Raw genomic sequence first — 17,123 nt, 5'->3', positions numbered from 1 at the left:
CCAACCTGTAACACCCAACCTGTAACCCCCAACCTTTAACCCCAAACCGCCCACTGCGCTCTGATTGGACGGCGCCCCCCCCCAGGACAGACACGCTGCTTTCAACAAACTGAGTTTATTCTACATCAGATCTGCGTCCTACTGTACAGCTTATGACACACCAGGCCCCGCCCACACCAGAGGCCCCGCCCACCCCCACACACACTCCTCCACACCCACGAGGCGACAGCGACGCAAAGGTTCTAAACAGAACCCGAACAGAACCGTTACACAGCAGAACCAGTGGTGACACACACACACACACACACACACACACACACACACACACACACACACACACACACACACACACCTTTGACAGGAAGCAGCTTCTTCTGCTGAAAAATGATGTCATGACCTGCTCGGGATTGGTCGTGATGTCATCAGGTGACACGCGCACACACACGCACGCACGCACACACACACACACACACACACACACACACACACAGTTTAATGTAATGAGACTTTAATAGTTTGAGTCCAGGTGAGCAGACGGCGCCACCTGCTGTCAGACATGAGTAACTGCAACAATGAAGGATTATGGGTAATGTAGTTGAGGTAACATCTCAAACTGACATCTATACTGTAACACTCCATGTAACACAGTTAATACTTAATTCAATATAATTAAATGACTAGAATAAAAGGGTTTCAAAAGTTTCTTCACTACGACTCGGGTTCGAGTCCCTGAACGCCTCACAGCGATGAAGAGGAAGGGGGGGTCACGAGGACCAATCTCTGAATCTGGACAGTAACGACTGACTTCATCCAACCAGTTCCTCTTTTAAGGCGTTCTTTCAACATTTAAGGCAACATTCCAAAGTCAGAACCAAACCTCTAAGGCGCTTGTTTGTGTTAAAGCCGCTGAATTCATTCGGATGGATCCTGATTTTCTGGAGTTCAATGCGATCTATGAATGACAACAATTAAATTAAGTTATTTCTGCCTAAAACTGCAAAATTCTGAATTAAAAACGTCATTAAAAATAAAGTGGTGGTTTTAACGACTGTATTCTATTTTTTTTAAAAATTAAATTTGAGTTCAACTCCTGAATTTAAAGATTTGAGGCCCAAATTAATTTTTAACACTCATAACAAGTTTTTATACATCATATGTTAATTATATAATTTAATTACTGTCAGTTATACTTTTTATTTTTCTTGTCCTGCAAGCAAACATTTAATTTGGGGTTTTTTTGTCTTGGAAAATCAAACATTTTAGAAAATGTTTGAATTTTAAGTTTTAGGTGTTCATACTAATAATCCTTAGATCTTTCTGTCCATTAATTTTACACACAGAATGAAAGTTTTTCCTTTAAAGGGATAATCAATAATCATCAACAGGGTCGGAGAACATTTTAAAGGTTAAATAATTTAGAGAGAAATCTATTCTTTCATTTATTCTCTACACCAGAAGTTTAACGCCTTAATTAAAAATAATCAATTCATTAAAACCACTAAAAGATCCAAGAACATTGATTATTGATTAATGGAACCCTGAAAACCACGACCTAAAAGTGAAAACGGCGTCGTGTGTGTGTGAACGTCACACACGTCCGCGACTGGCGAGCTAATAGTGAGGTCATCACAGTGATGTCATCAGAGGAGAGCGTCACACATACAGACAGACAGGGAACCCAAAGCCCGCTAACAATACGTATCAATAATGGCGAGAAAGCAGAAATCCTCGTCCCGTGTGGCTTCATCATCTTCATCTTCGTCAGTCCTTCATGTTCCTGAAGTCCACCGAGTCCGATCCCAGACAGGAAGTCCGTTTGATCGGGTTTATATTCACCGTACGGAGCAGAAGATGAAACCCGATCACCTCCTGATGTCCAATCAATAACCTGCTGATCAATCCGGCCTCCGAGACGCTCATCAGCTGGCTGTCGATAACAATCTGACTCCTAAACAAACTAAATACCTAACACAGTAGTCTACTGAAGCCCCGCCCCTCTGGCGGCTACCACACCTCGCAGCGCTTCCCCGTGTTCATCGGCGTCCCGGCAGGACACAGGAAGTGGCGGCTGAAGTCTGGCGAGTTGGCGAGCGTTCCGATCACCCGGAACCGGGGGGGACTGTGGGGGTCGGTCACCAGGCCCTCGTGAGCGCTCTCTGGTGTCCGGACGGAGCACCACACCTGTGGCGAATAAATACATACGTGTGAAACCCCCAAAATGCATCAGAACGTGACGTAAAACCAGCTCCCAGCTATGACGACTGCGCGCCAGGAACAGGGATAAGCCCCCGTACGGAACCCCACAGAACGCCGTTCTATTCCGGTCAGTCTCACCTGAGCGAATCCCACAAAGAACAGCTGATCGTTGGTCAGGTTGACGGCAGGAAGTAGCTTCTCCTCCCCGTTCTTCCGAACCCACGACCGGTAGGCCTGGAAGGAGACGACAAGCATACGATTTAGCGTCGGAAGAGCTAACGCTAACGTCACATCCGGTACCAACCGGTCCGTACTCACATGGTACGCCGCCTTCAGCCCGCCGTTGTCGGCGATGTTCTCTCCGAGCGTCTGCTTCCCGTTGACGTGTTCTCCGTTGACGTGGTAACCGCTGTACTGATCCACCATGCATTCCGTTCTCTCGTGGAACGCCTCCAGCGACGAGTTCTGCCACCACGGCCTCAAGTTGCCCTCCTTATCGTACTCGCGACCTGAAGGCACGACAGGACAAGACAAGTCTGGACAATCTCCCAGCAGCCCCTGCTTCAGGGTCACCAGTCCCATTTTCCCCTACGGGTAAAAACCTCGGCTAGTGTCGTTCTCGATTACATGTCGTTTTTCAAAAAAATACACGGAGCAATAAAAGCCACGTCATTTTACTCGACTTATAAATATGTTGCGTCTCCTCGAAACGATTAACGTCAAATGAGGTCGCCCTGAATTCCCATGAACGAGATGCTAATCGCTATGAGCTACGTAGCAGGACCAGAGATCCAGACTCACCCTGATCGTCGAAGGCGTGCGTGAGTTCGTGACCCATCACCACTCCAATCCCGCCGAAGTTCAGCGCCCTGATGACAGTCAGATTCAAGGTTTGACCAAAGACCAGCAGACACTCAAATAAAAGACATCCACGGTTCCGAAAACTATTCTAAATTGTTGTATAAAGAATATTTTTCTAGAAAGAAATCAAATCAGAAGCTAAAAAAATATCATCAAGACTCAGAATAAAACAAAGGAGTCTAAACTTTTGGAGCTTGAAACGTCTATTTTGCCCAATCAAGACTTTTGGTCTAAAACTTGCCACTGCCCCCTGGAGGCTGATTGAGGTACTCCTCAGTTTAGCTGAACATCTGCTAAGCTAATCTGCTAAACCTCCTACGTCTCCTAATGATGACACGTTCGACAGGTGCAACGACAGACAGGTGGACAGACAGACGGATATGCAGGTAGACGGACTTGGGGTGGTCGTGGGCGTAGAAAGGAGCTTGAAGGATCCCGGCGGGGAAGACGATGCCGTTCTTAGTGGGCATGTAGTAGGCGTTAACGGTGGGCGGAGTCATGCTCCACCTGGAGGCGGGCACAGGAGGTGAGGGGAGGGCAGAGGAAACAAGGACAGGAGTTACTTTGTGGTTCTGGTGGTCGGTCAAACGGGCCAGATGTCGGATCCACAGGTGTCCTCGACACACAGCGCTACCAGCTCAGAGCATCCAGCAGGGGGCACTGTGCAACGAGTATCCATCCAATCATCCATTACCCATCCATCCATTTCCTATAGTCTACAAGCGAGAAGCAGGGTAAACCCTGAACACCTCGCCGGCGCATTGAGTGTGGTTTTGGTCCAATCTTAATAAAAGCTAAAGGAACCAATGAGAACGCAAAGATACCCCGTGGAACAGAGAAGCTAGCATTAGCATGTCAGCAGCCAGGTCTGAAGCTGCTAGTTTAGATGGTTCTGATTGGTTCTGTTGGATGGTTCTGATTGGTTCTGTTGGATGAAGCTCTGAGCCGTGGGTCTGGGGATCCGACCCCTGACCTGACGTGACTCGGGTGTTACTGGTCTTCGTCGTTATTACTGGTCTTTGTTGGGAGTCTTCCTCAGCTGGTCGGCCATCACTCGCGATGAGAAGTTGAAGAAGTTCAGCATGTTCTGGAAGAAGCTGTCATCTGACACGTCGTACTGAAAAACAACAGTTAGAGGCTTTACCAGCAGGGGGCAGCAAACCATCAGCCCGTTTAACCCCGTCCCACCTGGAGGGCAGGTGAGCCCACCACCGACCGCCACCACTCACCCCGTCGTAAACGTCATCCAGCTCTTTGGGGTCCAGGATGAATTCTGGGAAACCGATCATATCGTAGATCCCGTCTGCCTGATGAGGGACACCCAGAGACCGTCAGACCAGAGCCTTCCCCGACCTGTTTGCTTGCCCACTTGTTTGCCTACCTTGTCTTTGGCGGCCTGCCTCGTCTGCTCGTCCATCCAGCTGAGTTTGTCTAGAGATTCTTTGAACGCTGATCGGATCTCGTTGATCATCTCCTCGGCCTGGAAGAAAAGGACGGACAAGAGGAGACCCGGTCAGATCCAGGACCCGCCTCCACCGAACATGTGGTCTGAAACCAACCAACAATGACTCACAATCTCTTTGCTGTGTTTGTCGAAGGTCGCCTTCACGAAGAGTGAACCCAAGGCGAAGCCCAGGGTGTCATCGGTGTTCTCAATACAGGTCTGCCAGCGGGGGGTGCAGGACTGCAACCAACCACAACCAGTTAGGACCAGAACCAGAGGTAGAACCAAAAAACCCAACTTTTGATTGCTAGAATTCCACTAAGACCAGTTAGAACCAGAATCAGAACCAGCTGTAGAACCAACAAACCCAACTTTTGATTGCTAGACCAGTTAGAACCAGTTACACACAGCAGACACCAGCTTCCCCAGCACACCCTACACACCCAACTACCCAATGAAAACCAGAACCACCCAATGTCAGCTGTCAATCAAAGACACCACACCCATGTTTGTAGCATACCAAGCTAATTAAGAAATTATCAGAACTTGATTGAACTTTTTGGGTTTGGTCTTGTAAAAAGAAAGGGGAGGGGTTTATTATCTGCACCCGTCAACCACTAGGGGGCAATCAAGGTGCAGGTCATGTTTAGGAAAGACTATAGATAGAACCTATTACAGATAGAAATAAAGATGTGTCAAAACCAGTCCGGTTCCATCAACAAACTGGGAACCACTGCTGGTGGGAGGATTACCATCTGCTGTAGTGGAAGAAACAACCGGGTCAGAACCAGAACCAGGGGAACAGCATCTATCTACAGTTTCAGGTGTGGCGGAAGTACCTTCTTTGTCCCATAGAGACTTTCCCTCAGTTTGTCCTGGGCGTTCTCGAAGCGCTGGTCCAGACTGGCCTCGGTCTTCTGGACCAGCGTCCACATCATGTAGTTGTTCAGCAGACTGGGAGGACAGAGAGACAGCTGGTCAAACTGGGGGACCCGTCCCGGGTCCGGGTGCCGGGTTGGGTTGAGAGTCGGTCCTGACCTGCGGTCCGTCTTGTTGATGAGGTCGGACACCTGCTGCAGGTACTCTCTGGCGTACAGGACGACGGGCTCGGTGTCGTTCAGCTCCAGGGGGGACAGTGAGGACAGCAGGTAGTCCAACCAGTCCACAGCTGGGGCCAGCAGCTGCAAGACCCAGATTCTGATCAGAACCACAAGAAAAACCCACGCAGACGGACAGACCGGGTGGAACCTGAGAGACCAAACTGAGGGCAAAGCGTTCTGCCTGAGGCTGTTCAATAAACTGGATGTAATAACTGGTCTCTCGGCCCTTGTCACGGAGGGCCCCGGTCAAAACCAACATAATCCTCTGTGTGGGAGCAGACTGCACCACCCGGGGGGGACGCGCCGAGATGAAAAACTAATCCCCACCGACTGCTTCAGCAACAAACAGTCAAACCTCTGCAGACAGAAGGCGGTGCACGTTGGTCCGGTTGGCTGACGACGGAAATTATCGTCTCTTTGCTCTCCTTCTGGTTGATCAGTGTAAGGACAGCTGAATAGGTTTATTTCATCATCAGAAACATGTGATTTGAATTAACTTTATTGCACTTCCCTAAAAAACATGAACATGTAATGAGCTGAGTGACCTGCAGGCGGCGCTCTGCTCCACAGGCTTCACCTCCTCTGACAGAAATGGACTCAGGACAAATGATAAGGTCACGTTATTTATCGGAGGACATGTTTATGTAATAACCTGTTATCTAACCATGGAGATGCAGACTCATAGCAACAAGCCCCATAGCAACAGTTGCTATGGTGACCCCAGAAGCATCTATAACCCTGAAGGACAGAGAGCTGCAGCAGCAGAGACTGAGCTCAACAACGCATACGACCAACCTTAGCACCATCCGATGAACGTTAGCATGTTCACACCTATCACTGAAGCCAATGTTAGCACATGTGCATATGACACTGTGGCTAATGTTAGCATGGTTACAGCCAGCATACAACTATGTAAGCTTTTTCACACCTATCACCAAAGCTAACATTAGCATATTTACATGTGGCACTATAGCTAACGTTAGCGTATTCACACCTATCACCACAGCTAGCGTTAGCACGTCTGCAGGTGACGTGTCCTCACCTGTAGTTCGGCGATGGTGACCTTATGGTAGATCTTCTCCTCGTCTCGCCGTTGGTCCTGGGGGACGGTGATGTTGGCGAGCGCCGTCTCAAAGTCCAGGATCTGCTGCATCTGCTGGAGAGCGGTGGTCCTCTCCCCACCCAGAAGAACCCCCAGCTCCACCATGTAGTCCAGGTACGCCACCAGCACCTGGGGGGGACGCCTCGTTTCAACTCAGTGTAAAACGCATTCAGGAACAACTGGAAGGTCATCCTCACCTTCTCATTGGCTGTCTTGTTGAGGTAATAATCTCTGGATGGCAAGGAAAGCCCCGATTGGTCCACCTGAAGAGTGTTAGAACAGGGAGGAGCCAGGAAACCAGTTAAATTTGATGAGCCGACGTTAAAACGTGGCGTTCCGGTTCCATCTGGTCGCGGCTCACCTGGATGATGTTGCTGTTGGAGTTCTTGGGATCGGCGTTGACTCCGACGCTGAAGAACGGCTGGGCTCTGTAGGGGCCGGACACCACCTTCAGAACCTCCATGAAGTTGTCCTTCTCCCAGGGGCCCGTCAGGTTCCAGCCCCCCAACTACAGGTACAGGAAGTCCAGGTATTGATCACGACAGAACAGATCAGAGCAGCAGTCACCAGATTCTCCACCTGTTTGCTGATGATACTCTGATTTATATCTCAGGTGTTTTTTTTTTAAAGGTGCGTTTGTTTCGTTTCCCCTGACGGATTGAAACGAAGTAAATTCACTTGAGAAGCTTGATTTTCTGATTCTTCACATTTTTGGAAACAAAAATGTTGTTACGATATTTAATAAAAGCAACAATAAAAATATTTTATAGAAGCGTTAAGATGGACAAAAAACGGTCTAGGCCCCTCAGAGGAGGTGTGCTTGATACGATGTGTGCACGCTAACAGAAATGGAGTTAAACCTGAGTGAGGCGGCTACCATGGTGAGCAGGTGTGTCCCTGGTTACCTTGGTGATGAGGTCAATGAGGGGCTGAGCCCCCAGCTCCTCAATACGCTGCGTGTTGAGACAGGACAGGTAGTAGGACTGGGTCTTCCTCTCAGCCTCGCTGCTGCCGTTGAACGTCCCGTTCTCTGGTAGACGAGAACGTAACGGGTCAGAACCGGTCAGGACCACCTCCACCCATCTCCCCCACCCGTCTCCCCCACCCGTCTCACCCAGCAGGTGCTTGAGCAGGGCCTGGTTCTGCTCCCAGATGCTGTTGAAGGTGGACCAATGGGAGCGCCCGTCGGGCAGCGGGTTCTTCCTGATCCAACCGCCGCAGGCAAACTGGTAGAAGTCCTGACACGGGTCGGCGCCGCGGTCCATCGCCTCCACCATCTGACTGGCCACCGTCACGCACGCCTCCGACAGGCACAGGCCGCGGCTGCTGTCTGCAAAGCATCATGGGACAGGAAGTCAGAAACCTGAAGACGAGCCCAGGAGGAGACGGTAAGTTCAGAACGGACGAATCGCAGGAGGAGGGAGGAAGTGAAGAGAGAATCAGACAAGGATGTAGGGAACAAGAGGAAAAGGAAAGGAGGACACACAGAAAGGGAAGAAGAATGCTTGAGGAGGAAAGAGCATGGCATGGGAAAAGAGGATGGGTGGGGGCAAGAAAGGAAATGATCAGAAAGGAAGTGAAGGAAATGAGAGGGAGGGGAGGAAGGGAGGAGGTAGATTCTCTGGGGCACCGAAGGAAAGGATAGCGGAGGAGAAGAAAGACGAGTCAGAGGAGGAGGTGAAGAACGGAGACGTGTTGATAGTGCTGCTAAAACCATTACTGTGTTAGCTGCAGCTAACGTTAGCACGTACACACCTAACAATACAGCTAACGTTAGCACGTATACACCTAAAAATAAAGCTAACGTTAGCACATATACACCTAACAATACAGCTAATATTAGTACATTCACAACTCTACAGCTAATGTTAGCATGTCTGCAGATAACACTGTAGCTAATGTAGCTAACACATGTTTACTGGTACCCAACTGTACTTGGTACCAGCATCCAAAGGTACTCAAAGGTGTCAGTACAATTGGGTGCTATAGGGTACTTTTGGGTATCAGTGGGTACTGTTGGATACTATTGGGTACTGTTAGGTACCATAGGGTACTTTTGGGTAGGGGTGGGTACTGTTGGGTACCGGTGGATACTATTGGGTACCGTTGGGTACCATAGGGTACTTTTGGGTACCGGTGGGTACTGGTGGGTACCGTTGGGTACTATTGGGTACCATAGGGTACCGGTGGGTACTGCTGGGTGATGCGACCTTACAGGTAATGCAAGAGTAATAAACGAGGAAGTGGCAAGAAAATAAAGAAAGGGGCGGAGAACGAAAGGAAAGAAAGGGAAGAGAAGAGGGCCAGGACTACGAGGTAGAGACGGATGTGAGGAGTAAATAAAGGAACGATCAGGAGAAAAGCAGAGAGAAGGACAGAAGACGTAGAGAACAGTTTGAGACATCGCTGGAAGCAGGTTTTGGGGTCTTACCTGAGCTGAACCCGAGTCCCAGGACCAGCAGGCAGGCCAGCAGGGCCAACAAGGTAGCTAACAGCAGGACTGACAGGAGAACCTCCAGTTGGGTCCTCCTCCCCAGAATGTCCACACCTCCTTTCCTGAAACCCAACTGAGAGAGACAAGTCCATCAACACAAGCCTCATCCAGGACCCGTACCTTAAACCAGAACATCCTGGGACGACCCCAGTGGTGTCCAGAAAAACTGAGCAAGATGACCCAGATGAGGCTCCAACCGGTTCCCAGGGTTTAAGGCGGGATCTGTGAAGGCCTAACGCGATCATAGACCGGAAACAGAATCTTGAGGAGGCGGGACGAGAACCATCGGACCTGAGACTCTGGTCCTCAAGTTCTCGTTCTTTTCGGATTCCTCCCAAAAAAAACTGCAATACACGTGAACTGATGGCTAAAATGTCACCTCTCAAGACTAAGCCCCGCCCACTTTCTAATATCAGCCAGTCAGTGACTCTGAACAGGTTCACAACTTCCTGTCATTTGACCCTGGTAGTCCTTGTAATTCCTGGGTGGAAGAAAACAAGACAGCTTACAGGCTGCAAGGGTCACTCGCTCTAGCTACCAATCACAGGAGCTCATTTCACCTTGACTCCGCCCCCATTCTTTGTCAAAGAATGATGATCTGAGGCTCAGTTTGTTCCACATTCGTGACATTCTGACAGCATCACTAACATGAAAGCAGCTAGTAGCAGCAGCTAGTAGCAGTTAGCAGCTAGTAGCAGGTAGTTGCTAGTAGCAGTTAGTGTAGAGTAGCAGATAAGTAAGTAGCAGTTAGCAGCTAGTATTAAGAGTTTGTTTGACACCACCTTAGATGCTAATGGGCTAAATGTCACATCACTTTTGCTAGCCATGCTACGTTAAAGCCACTCATCAGAGAGCAAACGGATTACGGCGTGGTGGAGGAGGAACCTGGCGTTCGTTGCCTGACGCGTGAAGAAGGTCGTTGATTGTCCCTCCTGGCTTCGGCTGGTCTTCATTGTGTCGCTGTTGGCTGTTGCTCATGGCAACGACGGGTCGTCAACAACAAAACGGGTTCAAACTGCAAGAGTTGACAGAGGCCCAACTTTGGCAGAAGTCTGGTCCAATCCTGGAGATGTTAGCAGCCGTTGCTAACGGGCGCGCTGATGGTCGCTGGGGCCAAGCCGGACCTCTCTGACCGGCGCCATCGCCACAGACTCACATTTGTTGGACGGCGTTTTGGGCCGGGCAGCGTTCCAGACCTCCCGCTGCTCCTCTTTGTTACCGGTGGCCCCATTTTGTGTTTTTCAGTCAGAGCCTCCTCCCCCTACCCCCCCAGGGCTTGGCTACCCCAGACTTACATGTACAAGTGCAGGACGGCGAGAGTCTCCAGCTGGACACGCTAACACGCTAGCTGAGTCACCGACCCGAGTCAGACGCTAACAGACCTCCTTTCTCTCCTGTGTGTGTGTGTGTGTGTGTGTGTGTGTGTGTGTGTGTGTGTGTGTGTGTGTGTGTGTGTGTGTGTGTGTGTGTGTGTGTGTGTGTGTGTGGTGCCTTCACTGACCTCTACTCTGTCGGGAGACGACACCATCTCATGGACAGCGTCGGGCCGGTCCTCCTCAAACGTGGTCTGCTTGTAGCTCGACATCTGAGAGACGAGGACAGGAGAGACGGAATCAGTCGTACGATAACAATAAAAACACTATAATAATTGAGTGTTTTATTTATTTAACTGACACAACAGAACTTCTCTGCCGTTACACATCCAAACTCCAAGTGTGAAATAAAAACAAATGTATTCTGCTTCAAAATAGGTTGGTGTCATCATCAGACCCCAACCATGAAAAGTAAAGTGAAGTGTTACCTGTGTACACACAGGTTACCTGTGTGTACACAGGTAACCTGTGTTGACTGAGTGTTTGGGAGCCGTGAGCTAAACGACTTGGCATCATCTCCAGCTAGCAGCCGTCACAGCATTTTGGATCATTGATAATGGTTAGTAATTGTCATTGTTAAGGTCTGATGATCTATTTTAAAGCGTGATGTATTATAGTTGTCAGTGTTTGTTTGTCCGATCGTTTGTTTGTTTGTGAACCCGCCAAATATCTTCAAACTGTTGCCGATAGAAAGATGAAAGAAAAAGCACATGACTCAGGCAGCAGAGGGGATAAAATAAGATGATGACCTTGACCTTGAGAAAACTAGGTCAAGGTCAAATTTAAACTTTTATACATTCAGGTAGTTCTAGGTAGTAATACTCAGATCTCTTTTGTGTTTTGAAATTAAAATGATAAAACAATGTTAGAATAAAATAAAAACACATTTAGGAAAAGTCAGGCTCCTATTGGTCCACAGGTTTGAAACCAAGTCATTGGAAATTTTGAAAGCAGCCAAAACGGTCATAATAGTGTTAAAGTCGTGCTTCAGTATTTAGTTGTTACAGCCATGAAGGAGTTCACTGTGTGAACCTGGACTGTTTCACTGCGTGAACCTGGACTGTTTCACTGCGTGGACCTGGACTGTTTCACTGTGTGGACCTGGACTGTTTCACTGCGTGAACCTGGACTGTTTCACTGCGTGAACCTGGACTGTTTCACTGCGTGAACCTGGACTGTTTCACTGCGTGAACCTGGACTGTTTCACTGCGTGAACCTGGACTGTTTCACTGCGTGAACCTGGACTGTTTCACTGCGTGAACCTGGACTGTTTCACTGTGTGAACCTGGACTGTTTCACTGTGTGGACCTGGACTGTGTGACCCATCTAGTCCATTGATTAACATCAGTGATGTTGTAACAGATCAATACAGCAGCAGCCATAACGCTCCTCTTCCTCCTCCTCCTCCTCCTCTTCCTCCTCCTCTTCCTCACCCGTTCCCCCAGAGGTTTTAACACAGCGCTGCCTGTTGACTAGCCTGATTAGCATCATGCTAGCAGCAGCGCCGTATTGATCGCTGATGATTAATTATTCATGGCTGCTGTCGGACTCAAACCGTCCGGTGGGACGCTCTTCATCCTCTCCTGAATAATTCATGACATCAGACCCACCTGTGGCTGCCATTGGCTGCTGAACGCACCAGGTGACGTGGAGCCACAGAGGCGGGTCTGGACTGGAGGCGGGATTAGAACCGACGACCAGCTGTGATCAAATAAACCTCCACTTCCTGTGTTTACACTCAGCTGCCCCCTCCCCTCCTCACTCCCCCCACCCTCATTGTGTGTCTGAACTATAAACAGTAGAGCTCTCCACCCTGCACACACACACGCACACACACACACACACACACACACACACACACACACACACACACACACACACACACACACACACACACACACACACACACACACACACACACACACACACACACACACACAGCTCCCGGATCACCGCAAACACACTCCAGAAACCCAAACAGCTGCAGCGCCACAGTAGGCGGAGTTTGGTTACCATGGCAACCACAGTGGCGCAGAGAAGCGTGGCTCCCGGTGCCGAAACTGAGAGGTTGGGGGGTGGGGGAGAGACCTGATCCCTGTGGGGTTCTTGACATCCGGAGAGGTGATGCTGGTTCTGATGTGGTTCTGTGGTTTGTTTTATCTCCACTCAGGAGGCCCGTTCCAATCCGGATCCAGGTCCTGGTTCTAATCCTGATCCAAGTCCTGGTTCTGATCCGGATCCGGGTCTTGTTGTGGGTCCGGCAGGAAGCTGGTTTCCTGGAGCATCGCTCCCGTCGGGGTCGATGTCGCTCGTCCGGCGCTGTTCTCTTTAATTGATGACGCACGTAGAGGGGGAGGGGAGGGGGGCGAGCGTGGTTGCCTTGGAGACGGGAGTGTGTGTTATATCTCAGTCGAGGGTGATGTCATCGGACGGTGTGTGTGTGTGTGTGTGTGTGTGTGTGTGTGTGTGTGTGTGTGTGTGTGTGTGAAGCGTCTTATGTAACGTCCGTCCCGTCGCTGACGTCTCTTTTGTCTCCTCGCGGCCGCCGTTAGGCTCCGCCCACAGGGCGCGTTAGCCTAGCTTAGCACGATGACAATGACACCAGAAGGTGATCCCTGAGGACACACCTCCCGTTGCCGTGGAGATTCCGGATGGCAGGTGGGATCAAGCCCACAACCATCCTACAGCCAATCAGGGGGAGGAGGAGGCGGAGCTCCATCATCACTGAGTGTGAGCGCAGAGAGGTCACCGGCAGGTTGTCTCCATAGCAACAGCTCCATCACCTGACCTCTGACCCTGAACGTAAACGTAAGCACACAGCGGTGATCAGGTGACCCCGTCAGAGGAACGATGGTTCACCCTGCTCTGGATCTGGATCCTGGTGCGTTCAGATCCAAATCTGGATCGAGTTTTCAATCAAGATTTTGCTCTGGATGTGAACGGATCTGGATCGAGATTTGGATCTGAATGGACTTGGACCTGAATCCAGATCCAGATGCGTTCAGATCCAAATCTCGATCCAGATCTGAATCCAGATCCAGATGTGTTCAAATCCAAATCTGGATCTAGATCTGAATCCATGTCAGGTATGGATCCAGATTTAGTTCTGGATCTGAATCGACATCCAGATCCTTCCAGATCCAAATGTGGATCCAGATGTTCTTCTGGATCTGAACGGATCTGGACCAGAATCTGATACCAGAACATACTGAAGGAAGTCCACTCGGACCAATCATCCTTCTAAACAGGTCTACAGAGCTCCGCCCAGCGGCTTGGTGGGCCACAAGCCCCGTCCTGATGTTGAGGTCATCCGACACGCTTCCAGTGAAGCAAACGATGAGACGCTCCAGCGGCGGCGACACGCCGATAAGATCGTCCGCAGCGGTGCGTTCACTTCCTCCTCCTCACAATAGGAAACCGGACCGCCCCCAGGGAGCGCACAGCGCTAACGCTAACGCAATCAGGAAGTCGTTCCAGAGACATCATTCACAGACAATATTAGCTCAGGACGCTAACGCCTGCAACGGCTGGACCTCCAGGAAGTCCAGGGGACGATGGACCGACGAGGATCAGAACCGTTTGTCCCAGAGGAGGTTTGGAGGCTACGCCTACACCTGTTGTTGTTGTTGTTGTTGTTGTTGTTCAGGTTGGACCACCTCTAGAACATCCACCAGACCAGGAGGAACTTGGAACCCTCACTTCCTGCGGTGCCTTTCCTTCTTCCTGTGGCTCTTCTGGGTCAGGTAGCGGTTCTGGACCCTACCACCATCATCTACCTTCAGTTGCTATGGTAACGAGATAATCAATGACTTTACAGCTGACCGGGTCGGGGTGGATTGTGGTACGACTGAGAAAGTCGTAAATGATAAAACGACAGAACAGGAAGTCCGATTAGCACCTAGCGGTTAGCCAGCTAGCCTAGCCGTCATGCTAGTCTGGTTTGGCGAGTTCAGAGTCTCAGCAGGCGGAGCCGCATTCCAGGCAGGAGCCTGAGAAGACGAGCCCGTGGAACCAGGAAGCCCAGACGCTGGAACTGGTTCCGTTTGTACCCGCCCACACACAGCAGCGGCCAATCAGACGTCTCCGTGTGGCGCAACCACCAATGTTCCAGTTGCATTGTGGTTGCCGTTAGCTTAGCAGTTAGCATGACCGTCAACCGGTTGGACAGGAAAGAGGAAGAAAAACCACAGACTCCGCCCCCCAAAAACATTCAGGTGTTTTTCCTGAGAGGGTGCGTTTCTTTTGGTCACCGGCGTCCACCGCTGGAGTCACAGCACAAGTTTGACACTAAAGGATAAACAAGTTCATTCAGGGGCGGGACTTCCTGTTGATTTCCAAAATAAAACAACCGTGAGACGTTTAAACAAAAAAATATAGAGGAAAAAAAAATCTGTCTCGTTTCTCATGACGTCATCAGTCACAAATAAACAAACGCTCATTTTCACTGAATGTGTTTTAACCTGAAACAGGAACGAACTGATCAGACTGTTCGATCCGTGACGTCATCAGTCAGTCAGTCAACAGCAGGCCTGACACTCACACACACACACACACACACACACACACACACACACACACACACACACACACACACACACACACACACACCTGTCCACACAACAGCCAATCAATCAGGAGCTGATCGGATCGAACATAGTACCGCAGCGCGTGGGCGTCGTATCACGCATCTGTGCGCGCGCGTGTTGCGGTTACGTGTGTGTTTTCGGTGTGTGTGTGTGTGTGTGTGTGTGTGTGTGTGTGTGTGTGTGTGTGTGTGTGTGTGTGTGTGTGTGTGTGTGTGTGTGTGTGTGTGTGTGTGTGTGTGTGTGTGTGTGTGTGTGTGTGTGTGTGTACTCACGGTGTTCCGGAGGTCCTGCAGGGCGACGCTCATCCTGGAGGTCCGTCCGCCCATCCTCCTCCCCGGCGGCCCGTCAGTCTGTCCGCCGCCTCCTCCTCCGGTGTGTGTGCTCCGGTGTGTGTGCTCCGGTGTGTGTGCTCCGGTGTGTGTGCTCCGGTGTGTGTGCTCCGGTGTGTGTGCTCCGGTGTCCCCTCCTCCTGTCGGTGCAGGAGAACCGGGAGCCTCTCGGTTTGTGCCCCGTCCGTCTCGTCAGACCCCGCCCCACATCCAACCAGCCTCTTCCTCTCAAACAAACACACCCCGAGACACAGAGCTGCTGACGTCACGCTCACGGCCCGACGTCACCCCCCCCCCCCACAGCTCCTCCTCGGTGTTCTGTTGGCGGAACCTGTTGGACCTCAGACCGGCGGGAGGATGAAGATCAGCGGAGACCCTCCTCCTCCTCCTCCTCCTCCTCCTCCTCCTCCTCCTCCTCCTCCTCCTCCTCCTCCTCCTCCTCCTCCTCCCATCAGACTGGAGGAGGTTCCGCTCACCTCTCATTGGACAAAAACTAAAAAGCTAACATCAGATTAAATTAACAGATTAAATTATAATCTGATTAAATTATTCATAAACAAACAATACACAACAACAAATGTTTTCTGATGCTGCTCTTAGCATTAGCATGTAGCATCTGGCATCACTTTTTTTACCCTCTGTGGTCACGTGACTCTATCCTAACGGACCCCTGGGGGGGGGGGGTGAACATTTTAAAGCTTTATTGTCCGTTTGGATGTGATGACGTCATCAGCGGTTGTTGGGGTCCATGAGGAGGAGGATTAACCGGTACTTCCGGTCCAATCAATGGAGTTTATAGAGTTTAATCATCCAATAATCAATATTGATTATTGGATGATTGGCTGTTTGATCGGTTCTGCTGAATCAGCGCCGCACCAGGAGGAGGAAGTGGTTTCAAACTGGTTCAACTGGATTCATTCATTAGCAGCACGATAGGAACGGGTGACGTCATCAGGGCTGAACAGAACCAGATTCCGGACAGGAACAGATGGGTCCGCCCGGCTGCCAATCAATCGTCTATCAATAGACCTCAAAGCTGGCGCGCCTGAGGGGCTGGGCTTCCTGCCAAAACGATGACGTCACGCCAGGTCTTAATTAAAGCTCAGGAGCTGGTGATTAATAGTTATAGATAATCAATAGGTTCATGTGATCCGCTCCAATGAGCCAACACCGGGAGGTGACGTGTTGGGTAACACCGCCCCCCTGCGGCCGCAAACACTCGTTACACCGAGCAGGTCGTGACGTCACAGAACAGCTTTACGCCTTTTTAAAGTTTTTACGAATAATTTAACAACGAAAAGAAAGGGGCGGAGCCAACAGCGAGCCTGGATGACGTTTTTTAAATTACTAGGCGGGAGAGTGGGCGTGTCCTACATATATTTAAATGTTTAAAACGGACACGCCCAGCGGAACAGGAAACACGGATCAGCTGTTTCCTCTTAAAATTAAAGTCCTTGTGTTCGTTGTCATGGAGACAGAACGTTAAACAAGATCATCAAAACATGACAATGCCCCCAACACGTTTGTTTAATTAGGTGCTTCTATAACCCCGGTTCATTTTGGCCGTACTGTCCCTTTAAATCATCTCCTTTCTGATTCTCACTCCTTCCACCCATCCTTTCTCGTCCTCCTCTCTTC

At 50.1% G+C, this 17,123-nt stretch overlaps 1 protein-coding gene across 2 annotated transcripts; it reads right to left on the bottom strand.

Moving 5' to 3' along the window:
- Positions 1 to 199: 199 nt before the first annotated feature.
- On the bottom strand, positions 200 to 15,789 carry ece2b (endothelin converting enzyme 2b). 2 transcript variants are annotated; one of them, XM_068317038.1, is made up of 19 exons: positions 15,429 to 15,789; positions 10,699 to 10,782; positions 9,135 to 9,270; positions 7,818 to 8,033; positions 7,609 to 7,733; positions 7,065 to 7,211; positions 6,901 to 6,966; positions 6,644 to 6,832; positions 5,540 to 5,682; positions 5,341 to 5,455; positions 4,631 to 4,741; positions 4,439 to 4,537; positions 4,287 to 4,364; positions 4,071 to 4,174; positions 3,454 to 3,564; positions 2,998 to 3,065; positions 2,515 to 2,705; positions 2,335 to 2,430; positions 200 to 2,181 (listed from the first exon to the last, which is right to left on the bottom strand). In XM_068317038.1, exons 1-19 carry the CDS (start codon positions 15,480 to 15,482, stop codon positions 2,005 to 2,007), a joined length of 2,310 nt encoding a protein of 769 aa, XP_068173139.1. In that variant the 5' UTR covers positions 15,483 to 15,789; the 3' UTR covers positions 200 to 2,004. The 2 variants fall into 2 exon arrangements, with proteins under 2 accessions (XP_068173139.1, XP_068173140.1); XM_068317039.1 differs by lacking the exons at positions 10,699 to 10,782; positions 15,429 to 15,789 and adding an exon at positions 10,083 to 10,549.
- Between the last annotated feature and the right edge of the window lie 1,334 nt (positions 15,790 to 17,123).

The sequence above is a fragment of the Antennarius striatus genome, chromosome 6, assembly GCF_040054535.1.
Source record: "Antennarius striatus isolate MH-2024 chromosome 6, ASM4005453v1, whole genome shotgun sequence".
Taxonomy (NCBI): domain Eukaryota; kingdom Metazoa; phylum Chordata; class Actinopteri; order Lophiiformes; family Antennariidae; genus Antennarius; species Antennarius striatus.
The sequence above is the reverse complement of the archived record's forward strand: the minus strand, read 5'-3'. Positions and strand labels throughout refer to the sequence as shown.